We start from the raw sequence: 16,564 nt of genomic DNA on the forward strand, positions 1-16,564 counted from the left end.
GTCAGCTAGCGATAGGCGTGCCAGTTGTCAGCTAGCGATAGGCGTGCCAGTTGTCAGCTAGCGATAGGCGTGCCAGTTGTCAGCTTGCGATAGGCGTGCCAGTTGTCAGCTAGCGATAGATGTGCCAGTTGTCAGCTAGCGATAGGCGTGCCAGTTGTCAGCTTGCGATAGGCGTGCCAGTTGTCAGCTAGCGATAGATGTGCCAGTTGTCAGCTAGCGATAGGCGTGCCAGTTGTCAGCTTGCGATAGGCGTGCCAGTTGTCAGCTAGCGATAGGTGTGCCAGTTGTCAGCTAGCGATAGATGTGCCAGTTGTCAGCTAGCGATAGGCGTGCCAGTTGTCAGCTAGTGATAGGTGTGCCAGTTGTCAGCTAGCGATAGGTGTGCCAGTTGTCAGCTAGCGATAGGTGTGCCAGTTGTCAGCTAGCGATAGGTGTGCCAGTTGTCAGCTAGCGATAGATGTGCCAGTTGTCAGCTAGCGATAGGCGTGCCAGTTGTCAGCTAGTGATAGGTGTGCCAGTTGTCAGCTAGCGATAGGTGTGCCAGTTGTCAGCTAGCGATAGGTGTGCCAGTTGTCAGCTAGCGATAGGCGTGCCAGTTGTCAGCTAGCGATAGGTGTGCCAGTTGTCAGCTAGCGATAGATGTGCCAGTTGTCAGCTAGCGATAGGCGTGCCAGTTGTCAGCTAGTGATAGGTGTGCCAGTTGTCAGCTAGCGATAGGTGTGCCAGTTGTCAGCTAGCGATAGGCGTGCCAGTTGTCAGCTAGCGATAGGTGTGCCAGTTGTCAGCTAGCGATAGGTGTGCCAGTTGTCAGCTAGCGATAGGCGCGCCAGTTGTCAGCTAGCGATAGGCGTGCCAGTTGTCAGCTAGCGATAGGCGTGCTAGTTGTCAGCTAGCGATAGGCGTGCTAGTTGTCAGCTAGCGATAGGCGTGCCAGTTGTCAGCTAGCGATAGGCACACTAGTTATCAGCTAGCGATTTGTGCGGCAGTTTTCAGCTAGCAATTGCCGCGCTCGTTGACAGCTAGCGATTGGCACACTAGTTGACAGCTAGGGATTAGCGCACTAATTGCCACCTAGAAATTAGTGTGCTAGTTGTTAGCTGGCAATTTATAGTTGCCAGCTGGCTATTAGCGGCACAATACTATAATAATATGAATATTATTAATATTGCTCAATAACAAGGTACCAGGTTAATTTAAATTGCAATCAGAATATATGTAAGTATGGGGCTCCATGGCCTGGAAAATGTTGAAGACCCCTGCTCTACGCAATGCTAGCACATTATACGATTTTACTTAACCTCTCTGCAGTTGAGGCGTGGCCACTATATGAGGGGAAAAAAAAGTAAACTATGTTGACTACTCTTTGGTTTGTAGTTGTTCTGCAGTGTTTTATATGTTTAGAAGCAGTGAGGGAATTGAACATTTGGTGCCTTACTGTACCTCTACCTTCTTTGAGAAGTTGAACATATCAGGGACAAGGTATATTTCTTTTTATAGTGTGTGTGTGTTTTTTGTGTCCGCAATACAACACTACACACATTGACCACATACACACGCTTCACAACTGTTGACATTGATTCAGCACTCTATGAATGTTAGCGTGTAGGAAAAAAAAAAAAAAAAAAAATCTACGTGTAATAAGACTTTTTAAGGATGTGTAGCCGTCCAATGGCGGTGCATAAAGTGTGAAAACACGTTTTTTTCCAGTGTCCTTCCTTTGCCATTAGGCAGTCATGGGGGTAAAGAGTGGGTCAATACTTTCCAACAGGCTGTGCCAGATAACGCAATCAATGAAGCGGCTGTAAAGTATGCACAGAGGGGACTCTTAATGTGTTTTTAGCATCGAGTTGGATGAGCTCTGACGGAAAGCAATGAGTACCGCAGACATCCCGGCCGGCCTGAAGGAGCTGCTGCAGAAATACACAGTGGAGGTGCTTCGCCACAGGCCCGCAAACTTGGTGGATTTCGCCGTGCAGCATTTCACGCAGATCCTGCAGGGCCAGAGCAACCACAAGCGAGGCGGCAAAACGGCCCGCAAAGGCGTCACTTTTGCAAGCCATGACAGCGGTCCAGAGGACAAAGAAGAGGAAAAGAAGGAGAAGGAGCCTGTCAGTGAGTATCATCATCCAAAATGAATATCCTGCACTTTGTACGAGTTTATAAGTGAATGTCTTTGCAGACTCCACCAAATACAACCGCAGAGTTTCAGGTGTGTGACCACCATCATCATCAACATTCATCAAAACTTTGCATTAACGAGCATGATGCAGTTTGTGCAGAGGCCTACGACCCCGACGACGACGAGGAAGGCGACAGCGAGCCTCGGGTGGTGCATCCCAAAACAGACGAGCAGCGTCGGCGGCTTCAGGAGGCCTGCAGAGACATTTTACTCTTCAAAACTCTGGAGCAGGTGTGTGGAAGTAGGAGCACAGTAACACTCGCAGGGCACTACAGTACATTAGAGTAAAATCTCCATTACCCTAAAAAATAAATGAGGGACACTTTGTTGGCGAGGACAACCTGATTGTCTTCGCTTTAGTTTGTTTCCTCTTTTTTTTTTATATATATATATATATATATATATAACACTATTTTTATAAAATTTAACTCCAATTCAATCAGATTCATGTTTTGCAGTACAGTCATATATATATACATCAGTACTACAGTAGTATTGGCTAGGGGTATCCTGATACAGCTTTTTCACTTATGATACGATACTGATACTGGAGCCTTATGTATTGATATAGATTCGATACAATATCAGCAGGAATTATACATACTTGATTTTGTAGTGTGGAACGTTAGAAAATGTTTGATCAGGTGAAATAAACCAAACAGAGAACAATGGTAAGTATGAAAAACACTAACTTATTTTTTGCTAACCGCCTGAAATTAATTGATGCTGTCTTTAAGGGAAACTGCACTGTTTTTGGAATTTGTTTCAAAAACATGAAAGACATGACGACGGATGTATTATTTTTAATGCATTCTAACTCGTAAATAAAGGTTTGCTTACAGTGCAGCCACTTAGAAGTCCTCTATCCCGCCCATAAAACCCAATAAATAACCTTTCAAAAACCAACAACAATACTCCATTTATATTTTGTGACTTGAATATTAACCAAGTATAAGTGATACTGTTAAATTAAGCGCTAACGCAGGCAAACTAGCTTTTGTGCCAATGTTTACATCGACTGATGAGCTGCTTCCTTGTTTCCTTGCTCGTCGAACTTTATTGTAGATCATAATTTCAGAATGAAATTGTGATCCGAACATTTGTGATAGGGTAAGAATATTACGAATGGCGCGTTTACATGAAACATTTTTGTTACGGTAAGATTTTTAATCCGATTAAATTTGTCCATGTGCACATAGCTGCTGATTACTACTCACTGCAGACTTCATGAGAGCCAACAATCATGATAAAACATGACTTACTGTACAATGTCGATCACTAGGAGGCTGACTGTTAGGATGTTCATATAATACCGTTTAGATGAAAAAAGGACTTATAATCCTCGCGAACAAATAAGAACCAAGCTCAGACAAAGCGTCATTTCGAATCTTTCTCGCCATTTCTGGGTCTTAATTGAATGCCAAAGTTTACCGACTCGTCAGATTATGTCCTAATCCTTCTATTATCAAGTTGAGAGGCTTTATTTACAGTGTTGGGACTAACGCGTAACAAAGTAACGCGTTACTGTAACGCCGTTAGTTTCGGCGGTAACGAGTAGTCTAACGCATTATTTTTTATATTCAGTAACTCAGTTACCGTTACTACATGATGCGTTACTGCGTTATTTGACGTTATTTTTTTATATAGTATCTGCTAGAAACTGAGAAGATCTGAGTGTGTTTTATTGGAGAGTTGCAGTGTCGTCCTTCTGAATGTTCCTGTGTCACAAGAGAAGAGGCACGCTGTGTGTGTGAGTGTGTGTGGGGGGGGGGGACGTGTCTGTGTTTACTAACAAGACATCATGGCGGGGCCGAAGTCGAGTTTCTTAACATGGAGATATTTTCACTACTTTTCTTTTGACGAGCACAAAGTAAATTACATTTTAGTTAAATGTAAGTTGTGTCTTGGAACAAAGATCACATCTACTGCCCAAAACAGCAATTCAAATCTGCTGAAACAGCTACAAAAGCAACATGCTTCGACGAAGCCAGTAAAGAGAGACACACTCCACCTAACGATTTTAACGGAGGCACTGCTAGCCAGGACAACATTGATAGAGCCATTGCAGCGTATGTGCTTGGAGACATGCAGGCTATTTCTACAGTGGAGTCACCCGCTTTCAAGTAGCTAATTAGCATGATAGCGGGCGTCAAACGGCAAATAGCACGAAAACATTTTCCAAGTTCCTGGACACAGTGGACAGTGATCACATAAACATGGAAAGCGAGCTAAAGAAGACACTCCAAACTCTACCTCTGCTCATCATTCAGCGCTGAAGGTACACTGTCAATCATCTTGTATACTCTTTCTTTCTAGACATCTAGAGTGTTTGATTATCACATCACTCTAAATGTATAGACTAGAGATGTCCGATAATGGCTCTTTTGCCAATATCCGATATTCCCCAACTCTTAATTACCGATTCCGATATCAACCGATACAGATATATACAGTCGTGGAATTAACACATTATTATGCCTAATTTTGTGGTGATGCCCCGCTGGATGCATTAAACAATGTAACAAGGTTTTCCAAAATAAATCAACTCAAGTTATGGGGGGAAAAAAAATGCCAACATGGCACTACCATATTTATTATTGAAGTCACAAAGTGCATTATTTTTTTTAACATGCCTCAAAACAGCAGCTTGGAATTTGGGACATATATATATATATATATATATATATATATATATATATATATATATATATATATATATATATATATATATATATATATATATATAATGATTCCCGGGCGCAGCCACCGCTGCTGCCCACTGCTCCCCTCACCTGTGACAATCATTGGTACTTTAACTTTAACTTTATGTATATATATATATATATATATATATATATATATATATATATATATATATATATATATGTCCCAAATTCCAAGTGACGTGTGGTCACTAGAGGCAGGTGAGGCGAGGCCTCACCTGCCATCATGGAAAGAAAAAAAATGTAAAAAGAAAAAAATTTATTAAATTGTTATATGTATCCAGTGATTATACTATAAAGTTATTTTTCATTTAACTTCACCAGTTTTAGATTATTTTTATTCAAAATCGCTGAATTTTCACATTTGCCGTTCAAATACTGAGAAGAGACGGTGCGGTGATCAGCAGCCAGTTGAGGCACGTCACTCAATTGTGCCTCACCATTTATTGCTGGCGTGCTGTGCAGTGAGACCGTATTGCTATATGAATTATACTATACATTTCCATAGTTTAGTTAGCTGAGGTATATAATGTACAGTGTATTTTGTCAACAACTGTATGTGTGTAAAGTATTTCTTGTGCTGAGCAATCATAAAACTGCTGCGAAGACGCACTGTGTGTGGCTCGCGTAACCCCGCCTCCTGGTGCCGGTTATTGCACCTCCGCCGCAGACTGCACCCCCCGACCGGAGCGCCACACCAACCAAAGCCCACACCCAAACCCTCCACGTGCAAGACCGAATCCACCCAAAAAAAGTCACTTAACAAGAAGCCAAAAAGTGCAAAAACAACATTGCTCGCGCCGGAGGAGCCGCGAACGACTGCAGGGACACAACATTAGGTACACCTGCAGACTGCAGCACGGATTTCATATTTCATTCATTCACAACCACTGTTCCCACACTTATAAGTAAAGGTAAGACCATAATAACGTTTTTTTTTAATTAAATGTGCTTTATTGTGTGCTACCGTTTGAGTGTGTAAAGTTAAAGTTAAGTTAAAGTACCAATAATTGTCACACACACACTAGGTGTGGTGAAATTTGTCATCTGCATTTGACCCATCCCCTCACCCCCTGGGAGGTGAGGGGAGCAGTGGGCAGCAGCAGTGACTTCCAACCCTTGATGCTGAGTGCCAAGCAGGGAAGAATGCTGGTATGAGCTTTTAAACATAACCCGTTAACTGCTGCCAATCAAATGGTGAATAAGATACTCTTTAGGGTTCATATGTTTGTAAATCTGACTGTGATGAAGTCAGTGCCTCACCAGCCATCAACCTCACCGCACGTCACTGATATATATATATATATATATATATAATATAAAATAGACGTTCACCAAAGTTAATATCCTATATGATTTGTGGCTTTATTATTTTGTAAAAAAACAAAAAACAAAATTACCAAACTTGCCACAAGACCGTTTTACCTTCAATCGCCGTGAGATGACATCATTGGAGCGACCGCTGAGAGCACAATGCTGCTCGGAGTGAGGAAAAGCTTCACGTCCAGGTTTGGATTACAGTTCAGTGCTTTGAAAACATAACATGTAGATTGATGGAATACAAGATCAGCAGAAACAAAGACGGAGTCTAAAGTCACTTTTATCGAAGATTTTCGTCAATTATTTTCATATCAATCACACACGTCCGGTTGGCGGCTTCACAATAACAGTCCTACGCTTCACTTCCGGTTTAACCAACAGAACAACAAAAATCGTCTTACAATACGATCATGCTATTCTGTTACTCTGTTATTCTGTGATATTTCTACCTAAGTAAATGTTTTTTGGCAGATTAAATTAAGTATATTGTAATAGAAGCGGCAATATGAAGGAAGAAGCTCATCTTCTTCTTCGCTCCCAATGAGACTGGGTTTAATACGACAGGCATGCTTGTCACTGCCCTCTGTAGCCCACATTGGGTAATTACAGTTTACTACACAAAATTACCTAGGGGGTGGGAAAAAATCGATTCGAATTCGAATCGCGATTCTCACGTTGTGCGATTCAGAATTGATTCTCATTTAAAAAAAATCTATTTTTGTTATTTTATTTATTTGTAATTTTTTTTCTTTTTCTTTTTTTTAAATTAATCAATCCAACAAAACAATACACAGCAATACCATAACAATGCAATCCAATTCCAAAACCAAACCCGACCCAGCAACTCTCAGAACTGCAATAAACAGAGCAATTGAGAGGAGACACAAACACGACACAGAACAAACCAAAAGTAGTGAAACAAAAATGAATATTATCAACAACAGTATCAATATTAGTTACAATTTCAACATAGCAGTGATTACAAATCCCTCATTGACATTATCATTAGACATTTATACAAAAAAAAAAAAAGAATAGTGTCACAGTGGCTTACACTTGCATCGCATCTCATAAGCTTGACAACACACTGTGTCCAATATTTTCACAAAGATAAAATAAGTCATATTTTTGGTTCATTTAATAGTTAAAACAAATTTACATTATTGCAATCAGTTGATAAAACATTGGCCTTTACAATTATAAAAGCTTTTTCCAAAAATCTACTACTTTGCTTGCATGTCAGCAGACTGGGGTAGATCCTGCTGAAATCCTATGTATTGAATGAATAGAGAATCATTTTGAATCGGGAAAATATAGTTTTTGAATCAAGAATCGCGTTGAATCGAGAAAAAAAACAAATCGACATTGAATCGAATCGTGGGACACCCAAAGATTCGCAGCCCTAATATTACCATTACTATTGCAGTGTTTTTCAACCTTTTCTGAGCCGAGGCACATGTTTTTAATTGAAAAGATTCTGAGGCACACCACCAGCAGAAAACATAAAAAAATGAAACTCAGCAGCCGATATTGACAGTAAAAAGTCGTTCTCGCAATTGTTGGATATGAATTTAAACTATAACCAAGCATGCATCACTATAGCTCTTGTCTCAAAGTAGGTACTGTCACGACCTGTCACATCACGCTGTGACTTATTTTGAGTTTTTTGCTGTTTTCCTGTGTGTAGTGTTTTACTTCTTGTCTTGCGCTCCAATTTTGGTGTTGATTGTCATGTCATTTACGGATGTACTTTGTAGACGCCGTCTGCTGCTCCACACGCTGTAAGTCTTTGCTGTCGTCCAGCCTTCGGTTTTTGTTTACTTTGCAGCCAGTTCAGTTTTAGTTTCGCATAACCATCCCTAAACTTCAAGGCCTTTTCTTAGGGGCACTCGCCTTTTGTTTAATTTTGGTTTAAGCATTAAATACCTTTTTACCTGCAAACCATCCTCGTCATTCCCCGATATCTACAAAGCAATTATCCTACTGATATGGAAGAGTATTACACGGTTAAAATGCCGAGCTCTAGACAGCACAAACACTCAACAACGGCACATTTGCGGATTATAATTACTAGTTTGCAAAAAATATTTTTAAATTGAAATTACATAAATTCCCACGGCACACCAGACAATATCTCACGGTACACGAGTGTGCCGCGGCACAGTGGTTGAAAAACACTGTACTATGGAATATTATTTTATAACCTGTTCTGATTGGTAGTCCGCAATTGCAAAATGTTTAACAGGCTGAATATGACATTACATTACAATATTACATATTAATAAGTAGGTAGAGAAGATTAAAACATTGTCATGCAGATATATGAATTCCATTAACTTGCACTATTGTGCAGAAGTTTGGGCAATAATTACATAAACACACCATTATTTACTTTTTACAATTTTGTACACTGCTGCTGGAATTTAAATTTTCCTGAGGGAACTCTCCTGAAGGAATCAATAAAGGAAGGAATCACACCCACATTCACACACTAGGGACCATTTAGTGTTGCCAATCACTGCCTGGAAATGTGCCAACGTTTTTCACTGAAAGGCAAGGGAGTTATAATTTAAGGGGTAATTTTATGCACAACAGGAAAAAAGCGTTTGTGTTTCAACGTGTGGAGTTTAACTATGGAACAGTTTGAATGCGGAATTAATATAAAGGCCAACCTCAATTTTGTTTTAAAAAACGGATCAGCCTAGGTCAGTCTCTTGGTTGCTTTGTGGAGTATGTTTCTGTCTCAGGTTCTTTAATGTTTCCCTCTTGTTTTTACCTGAACTTTTATGGACTTTTTGTATCTGCACTGCAACCACAACATTTTGACCAATGTGGGATAAAAAAAATCTATCCGAACCGATCCCAAAGACATGATTTTCAATATGCACAACAATGAGGGTTCCTACGAATCGCAAAGTGTTTACATTATTATTATTCTAATTATTTAGGTAGTTATTTACTTGTTATTGGTTGGTGTACTTGTAGTCATGTGACTATGTGCAGAATGTGTATATTGTGTGTATGTGCTGTATTTTTGTGCCAAAGAAAAGGGAGTAAAGTGGGTAAAAGATTGATAATATAAAGTTAAAGTACCAATGATAGTCACACACACACTAGGTGTGGCGAAATTACCCTCTGCATTTGACCCATCACCCTTGATCACCCCCTGGGAGGTGAGGGGAGCAGTGAGCAGCAGCAGTGGCCACGCCCGGGAATCATTTTTGGTGATTTAACCCCCAATTCCAACCCTTGATGCTGATTGCCAAGCAGGGAGGTAATGGCTCCCATTTTTATAGTCTTTGGTATGACTCGGCCGGGGTTTGAACTCACGACCTACCGATCTCAGGGCGGACACTCTAGCCACAAGGCCACTGAGTAGTATACTGTAATAAGATCGGTAAAATTATCATTGTACATAATAATAATAATAATAATAATGATGATAATAAGAAAGCTAGTTATTTGATTAATAAAATAAGGGGTGGGAGTAAATAAGTTTCACTTCTTCCCACTCCTTTTTGGATATGAATAACTTAACCATTATGTATTGTTTTCATTTTTTATGTGTTTTCATTGTGAAATATTTGTTTCTATTTCTGTACCTAATGTTATCAAGACGATTTCCTTTTTTATTATATTTTTTTTATGATGAATTATTTTGCTTTTTTTTTTTAACATGTCCAATACAAACTACTATTACTGCTTACTTTGTACAATCAATCAATCAATCAATGTTTATTTATATAGCCCTAAATCACAAGTGTCTCAAAGGGCTGCACAAGCCACAACGACATCCTCGGTACAGAGCCCACATAAGGGCAAGGAAAAACTCACCCCAGTGGGACGTCGATGTGAATGACTATGAGAAACCTTGGAGAGGACCGCATATGTGGGTAACCCCCCCTCTAGGGGAGACCGAATGCAATGGATGTCGAGTGGGTCTGACATAATATTGTGAGAGTACAGTCCATAGTGGATCCAGCATAACAGTAAGAGTCCAGTCCATAGTGGGGTCAGCAGGAAACCATCCTGAGCGGAGGCGGGACAGCAGCGCAGAGATGTTCCCAACCGATACACAGGCGAGCGGTCCACCCCGGGTCCCGACCCCGGACAGCCACCACCCCATCCATGGCCACCGGACCTGTGTGTCTCCCCCTCCACAGGGATAGGGGGGAGCAGAGGAGAAAACAAAAGAAACGGCAGATCAACTGGTCTAAAAAAAGGGGGGCTATTCAAAGGCTAGAGTATACAAATGAGTTTTAAGATGGGACTTAAATGCTTCTACTGAGGTAGCATCTCTAACTGTTACCGGGAGGGCATTCCATAGTACTGGAGCCCGAATAGAAAACGCTCTATAGCCCGCAGACTTTTTTTGGGCTCTGGGAATCACTAATAAGCCGGAGTTCTTTGAACGCAGATTTCTTGCCGGGACATATGGTACAATGCAATCTGTACAACATGTGAAGTACAGAATACCAGAAACATTTATTCACGGAGAAAGAATATCACTCATTATCTTTGACAATCTAAGCATGATTGTAAAATGTTGTGTTGTTATTGCGTGAACATACTAATATTCGCACACCTTTTGGAAGTGTTTGTATTCTGTGGGTGTACCTAATGTTTTGTCCTGTGACAGGAGCAGTTCTTTGAGGTTTTGGATGCCATGTTTGAGGTGCAGGTCAAAGCTCAGGACCACATCATCGACCAAGGAGACGACGGAGACAATTTCTACGTCATCGAGAAGTGAGTCTTTTTTTGTATTTCATAACTTTCCACAAAAGAAAAACAGACTCAAAGGCTGTTCGTGTGCATGTTGTGCAGAGGTGAGTATGACATATTGGTGGAGAAGGAGGGCGTGAGCGTGCGTGTGGGAAAGTACGACAACAAGGGCAGTTTTGGAGAGCTGGCACTCATGTACAACACGCCGCGAGCCGCCACCATCGTGGCCACGCAGGCGGGTGCCCTGTGGGGTCTGGTGGGTGATGACCTGCACGTGTGCACAGGCGCCCCTGCAGGAGATGTAAACGACTTCCCGTGTGCTCTTCCAGGACAGAGCCACCTTCCACCGGCTGATGGTGAAGAACAACGCCAAGAAGAGGAGGACGTACGAGGCCTTCGTGGAATGTGTTCCTCTGCTCAAGTCTTTGGAGGTTTGAACACTATTCCTCCCCTAGAACTGAATGGGAAGGCAAATAATCTGTTCCAGGGTCAAACCGTGTCTCTTGCGGGAAATAGCTTTTGGTGTTTTTCCCGCAGCTCTCGGAGAGAATGAAGATCGTGGACGTGTTGGGAGCACGGAGCTTCAAAGATGGCGAGCGCATCATCGCGCAGGTAACACTTCTGTCAGCTCGGAATGGACGCCGTGTGGTCATGTGACGTCTTTGTGGCATTCGCAGGGAGACATGGCGGACTGTTTCTATATCGTGGAGACGGGACAAGTTAGGATCATGATCAAAAGCAAAGTAAGTTTATGTTGACGATTTTCAGCTGCTTGTGTGTGTTTTCTTGTATTTCTACCCTTCTTGAGACATCAACAAGGAAAAGTACCTTCCATATGAGAACAAATTAGGACTGACATCATGGTCCCAATACAGAAAAGCATTGCATCTAATAGAGAATGTCTCATTTGCACACCTGGTGGTGAAATCTATCAAAATGAGGGTGGTCCCAAAAAGGAGGGATTTTTCACATTGACTGTGTGTCGCTTTTAAAAGTGCTCCCCCTCTGGTCAACATATGAAATAACAAGTGTGTGTAAAAATTTGAAGTGCTCCCCCTCTGGTCAACATATGAAATGACAAGTGTGTGTAAGAAATTGAAACGCGCCCCCTTTGGCCAAAATAAAATGAAAAAAAAAAAAAAAAAAAGTATATTGAGACATACTGTAATAACTTGAACTAAATAATGAAGATTAAAATCCAATTACAAAGAAAAAAATCAAAAAAATAATTAACAGCTTCCATTTTTTTTATATTTGCATAGTATGTATATATTATTAATGTTGTAAATACAAATCTTTATATATCTAAAGAGGGGCGCATTTTTCGGAGGCCTCAAGAAGGTAACACATACAACATTGTGTGTGTTTTATAACAGACGAACGCGGGCCAGCAGGACCAAGCGGAGGTGGAGGTGGCTCATTGCTCTCAAGGACAATATTTTGGAGAGCTGGCTCTGGTGACCAACAAACCTCGTGCAGCTTCTGTCTATGCTGTTGGACACACCAAATGTTTGGGTAATTAAAAAGAACTTTTTAACACAGCTACAAACCAAGGTTACCGTAGGAAGTAACGTAAAGGGAATTGATCTGTTCCAGTGTCAAACTGTCACCATTTTTAAACCATTAAATATTATTTCCAACATGGTGCCAGTACATCCATCCATCCATCCATTTTCTACCGCTTATTCCCTTTGGGGTCGCGGGGGGCGCTGGAGCCTATCTCAGCTACAATCGGGCGGAAGGCGGGGTACACCCTGGACAAGTCGCCACCTCATCGCAGTACAGTTAACTACAATTCTAACATAAGACGGAAGCAGTGTGACGACACAAGTCAAAGATCATACGTGCAACAGGAGCATTCTGTTTTTAAGGACTTTGGCCTGTTGCAAAATTATTAGTCAAAGATCCTCTATGTGACATGAGTGTCCTGGTGTTTTTTTAAACTGGGTGCTCTGCTCATTTTAAAGAGCTTTTATATACTGGGAGCTCTCTGACTAGCATTTGTTTCACTCATGATTTTTATATGACAGTAGTGCTGCTTTTTAAGGACTTAAGGCAAATTTGTTAGTCAAATATCCTCTGATGTAAGAAGCACTTTTTAATGAGCTAGTCAAATATCCTCTCCTAGACAGGTGTGATCTGCTGTTTTTAAGAAGCTGCTCCAAAAACACAAGTCAAAGATTCTGTACTTGAATGGAGTGATCTGATGTTCAATATGACCAGAGTGCTCTGTTTCTTAAGAACATCATGCAAAATTGCTGGTCAAATAATAATTTTACTATATTTCAGGAGCTATTGCAAAAGCACTAGTCAAAGATCCTCTGCTAGACAGGAATGCTCTGTTTTAACGGAGCTACTGCAAAAACACTAGTTTAAGATCTTCTATATGACAAGTGCGATCTGCTCATTTTAACGCAACTGCAAAAAATGTGAGTCTTCTGCAAATATATACCAGGACTGTGACTAGCGATTGTTCAGTAGTTTAAAAACAGCAAATATCTTCTGTTCAGTTTTTTTTTTTATGCGGACACCATGCAAAATTGTTAAGTCAAAGTTCCTTTTTTGTAAAAAGCACTTTTTGTTGAGTGACTGCATAAATTCTAGGCAAAGATCTTCTATATGACAAGACTGCTGTTTTTTCAGGATATACTGCAAAATTGCTAGTCACAAAAGGACTTTGCTATTTTAAAGGAGCTACTGCAAAAGCACTAGTCAAAGATCCTTTTTGTGTGACTGGGGAAGCATCATGCCAATGATGACATCATCGTTGTGTTGCAGTGATCGACATCCAGGCTTTCGAGCGTCTGTTGGGTCCGTGCAAGGAGATCTTGAAGAGGAACATCTCTCAGTACGAAGAGCAGCTTGTGGCGTTGTTTGGTTCCAGTGTGGATTTGAAACACTAGCACAACTACTACATGTAAAATACTAGCTTTGTAGTTTAGATATATATATATATATATATATACAATGGAAGATTTAGACTTCTGTGCCACATCCAGTATTAAAAGCATTCTAGCTAAATATGTCAAGTTTGCTGGAGATTTTTTTTAATTTGAGTTACAAAATATGAAGTGCCATCAGCAGACTCCCCAGAGGGGTTTGCTAACCTTCTTGTGTTACAAGTATTTACACCCAGAAACAAAACAAAAAAAACTGAAGAACAGCTGTCTGTTTCCACACTTTGTTCTGGCAGAATCTCAGAGCTCAAGTCTCTGGTGAGTGTCACTATTTAAAATATTTACAAAGTCCTGTGTTCCAAAGCAAAGTGAAGCATGATGGATGACTGAGTGAGTTCCAGATGTGAGGGGATGAACTAAACTGGTGGAATTAAAAAGGTGTGGTCCTCTGCAGGGTCTCTGGTTTATTTACATTTTAAAATGGTCTTCTTCCTACCATCCTCTTGTGAAAACAATCAGTAAGACCATTCAGTCAGTCACTCAGACTTGTTTATCAGCAAGCCTGATGTCCTTTTCTTCCAATAAATAGAAATACAGCAGGAATGGTAAAAAAAAAAGAAAAAAGATTCTGGTGTGGTCCATCCCAGAGTTCTTTAGAGAAAGGACCAAAACACCAGACAGGAGTGACAAAAGGGAGGCAAAGAAGAAGAAAAAGTGATATTCCTCTGGTTTCCTGAGGCTGGTGTGAGAAGGTGTGTCCCCTGGCAGTGGTTTACACAGACGTGATGACGATCATGAGGTGAGGAGAAATACTGGAGATCCTGTTGAGAAGGTCGGGGGCCAGCTGAGATAAGTGGCTCTCGGAAAATTCACACGGGGGGAAGATCTGGAGCACGTACGCCGGCTAGGAAACCAAAATAAATCAGTCAGTAGATATAAACACCTTATACATTATGCACAAATATTGATATTGCAACACAATAAACAGAGCTAACAGTATATTTTTACTAGGAATAAACATTTATCTATATAAACTGCAAAGTGGATGGGATTGGACAAATACTTTTAATTAGGTGTAAAAAAAACCAAACAGTTTCAGACAAATTTTGATGAAACATTCAGGAAATGTCAGAAATCTTGGGTGCGATCCAGATCATTTATATGTTACAAGTCTGAACTATTGTGTGTGTAAAGACTTTCAGTTGTATGGTTTAATTAAAATGACAGCGACCCGCCACACACACAGAGACAAAGAAAGTGGATAACTGACGAGAGGGTTCACTCTATTTAATTCTGCTATAGAACAAATATGCCTAGCTGCTAAACCTGATTAAAAGAATGAACCCAACAAAGAAACAAAGATTTTGATGAAACTTTAAGGAAATGGTATAGAATAAGTGGTTGAATTTGGGGGTGATCACCATCTGAAGTCAGGATTTTTTTTTGGGGTTGGGGGCGTTCTTTAGAATAGTGAGAAAAAGTCTGGCTGACGTCTGCGCTCTCCGAGTGTTTTTCTAGTTTTGTGTGATTTGTTCTTCGACCAAAATTTCGGCCCGATTCTCCTACGCTGTATTAGTTATCAAACATTGTGCGTAACAAACTAGTCCATTCCACAGATTTAAGTGTCCAAACAAAGATTACCACACTTTGGTGACTCAATCTGTGTACTTTTTAGTACAACTGCAAATTGCAATTTCCAACACTTTGATAAAGAAGGTGAGAAACATTTGAATTGAAGAAACGACTACAAGTAAATTATGACGGTGACGTATGTGTGGCTCTCCATAAAAGGTCAAATGTTTTTATCCATTTAACCATTTAAATGTTTTCTGCATGAAAACTTGTATTCTCTATAAAATGTGTTTGTGTGAACACATTTAGTTTCCTTCATCAGACCGTTTGTAATGAATTACTGAACAAAAGAAAAAAGTTACCAGTGTTTAAACATTGCACAATAAAGAAACAACAGAAGCCATGACGTAACAGCGGTAAGGTGCAAACAATATCTGTGATGAGTGGAGTGTCAACATCACAAGGGTAAGACAGTAGCAACATTCCAATGGATGCTGGACCACTCATGAAACTTCAAATACAGCTACCATCATTTTGTGGCGCTAATAAAAGAAAAATATCCAGAGGTTGCTTACAGCCACTGCTATCAATACAAATGTTTTTTGACCTGACTAGTAGTTATTTAACTTTGTGGATGACACACACCTGGTGACTACAGAAGAGTCTGCAGCTAACATAATGGAGCATTCAGGGCAATAAATCAAAAGGGGCTTCACCTGATTGGAACCTGGATTGGGGACATTAATAATACCAGCAGCCAACTTTGCCTGCAGGTAGTTGATGAAGGCGGACTTAAGAGCTTGAGTCTGGCTCAGAACATCCTCTTGATCCCGCCCACAAGGCAGTGCGAGCAGAAGGCAAAAGTCACACTCCCCCTGTAGCGACAAAGCCATTGGAAGAATGAGACAAGAGAACAGCAGAGTCAGGTGTGCCACACATACATACCGTCATTCTTCTGGCAACACTCTCCAGTTGAGAAGCCTCCAGCCTCATTCTTTGGACTATTCTGAGCAAGCCGCCGCCTTCCTGGTGAGGCAGTGACCGATGAGCCAAGGATTTGTTGCCACACACAAAGTGCAACTGGACTGCTGCGGTGTCATTTTTCAGTGCGAGCAGACCTTGCCACACAATGGGGTATTTCTGCAAGGACA

The 16,564-nt window shown here is 40.8% G+C and overlaps 2 protein-coding genes across 3 annotated transcripts in view; one reads left to right on the forward strand and one right to left on the reverse strand.

The window, feature by feature from the left end:
* Nucleotides 1-13,869, forward strand: part of LOC133578231 (mitochondrial carnitine/acylcarnitine carrier protein-like) — a 36,925-nt gene extending 23,056 nt beyond the window's left edge. The window contains exons 8-17 of the mRNA XM_061932448.2: nt 1,887-2,112; nt 2,180-2,209; nt 2,271-2,410; nt 10,862-10,968; nt 11,047-11,200; nt 11,274-11,375; nt 11,482-11,556; nt 11,622-11,687; nt 12,321-12,459; nt 13,723-13,869. Of these exons, the coding sequence (XP_061788432.2) occupies nt 1,887-2,112; nt 2,180-2,209; nt 2,271-2,410; nt 10,862-10,968; nt 11,047-11,200; nt 11,274-11,375; nt 11,482-11,556; nt 11,622-11,687; nt 12,321-12,459; nt 13,723-13,847 (1,164 nt within the window). The 3' untranslated portion in view covers nt 13,848-13,869. The remainder of the gene's footprint in view (nt 1-1,886; nt 2,113-2,179; nt 2,210-2,270; nt 2,411-10,861; nt 10,969-11,046; nt 11,201-11,273; nt 11,376-11,481; nt 11,557-11,621; nt 11,688-12,320; nt 12,460-13,722) is intronic.
* A 100-nt stretch (nt 13,870-13,969) lies between these two features.
* Nucleotides 13,970-16,564, reverse strand: part of LOC133578212 (msx2-interacting protein) — a 39,082-nt gene continuing 36,487 nt past the window's right edge. For both annotated transcript variants that reach the window (XM_061932447.2, XM_061932446.2), the window contains exons 13-15: nt 16,359-16,553; nt 16,130-16,288; nt 13,970-14,745 (exon numbers count right to left, since the gene is read on the reverse strand). In XM_061932447.2, coding sequence (XP_061788431.2) covers nt 14,614-14,745; nt 16,130-16,288; nt 16,359-16,553 — 486 coding nt within the window. In that variant the 3' untranslated portion in view covers nt 13,970-14,613. The remainder of the gene's footprint in view (nt 14,746-16,129; nt 16,289-16,358; nt 16,554-16,564) is intronic.

The sequence above is a fragment of the Nerophis lumbriciformis genome, linkage group LG38 (genome assembly GCF_033978685.3).
Source record: "Nerophis lumbriciformis linkage group LG38, RoL_Nlum_v2.1, whole genome shotgun sequence".
In the NCBI taxonomy this organism is placed as follows: domain Eukaryota; kingdom Metazoa; phylum Chordata; class Actinopteri; order Syngnathiformes; family Syngnathidae; genus Nerophis; species Nerophis lumbriciformis.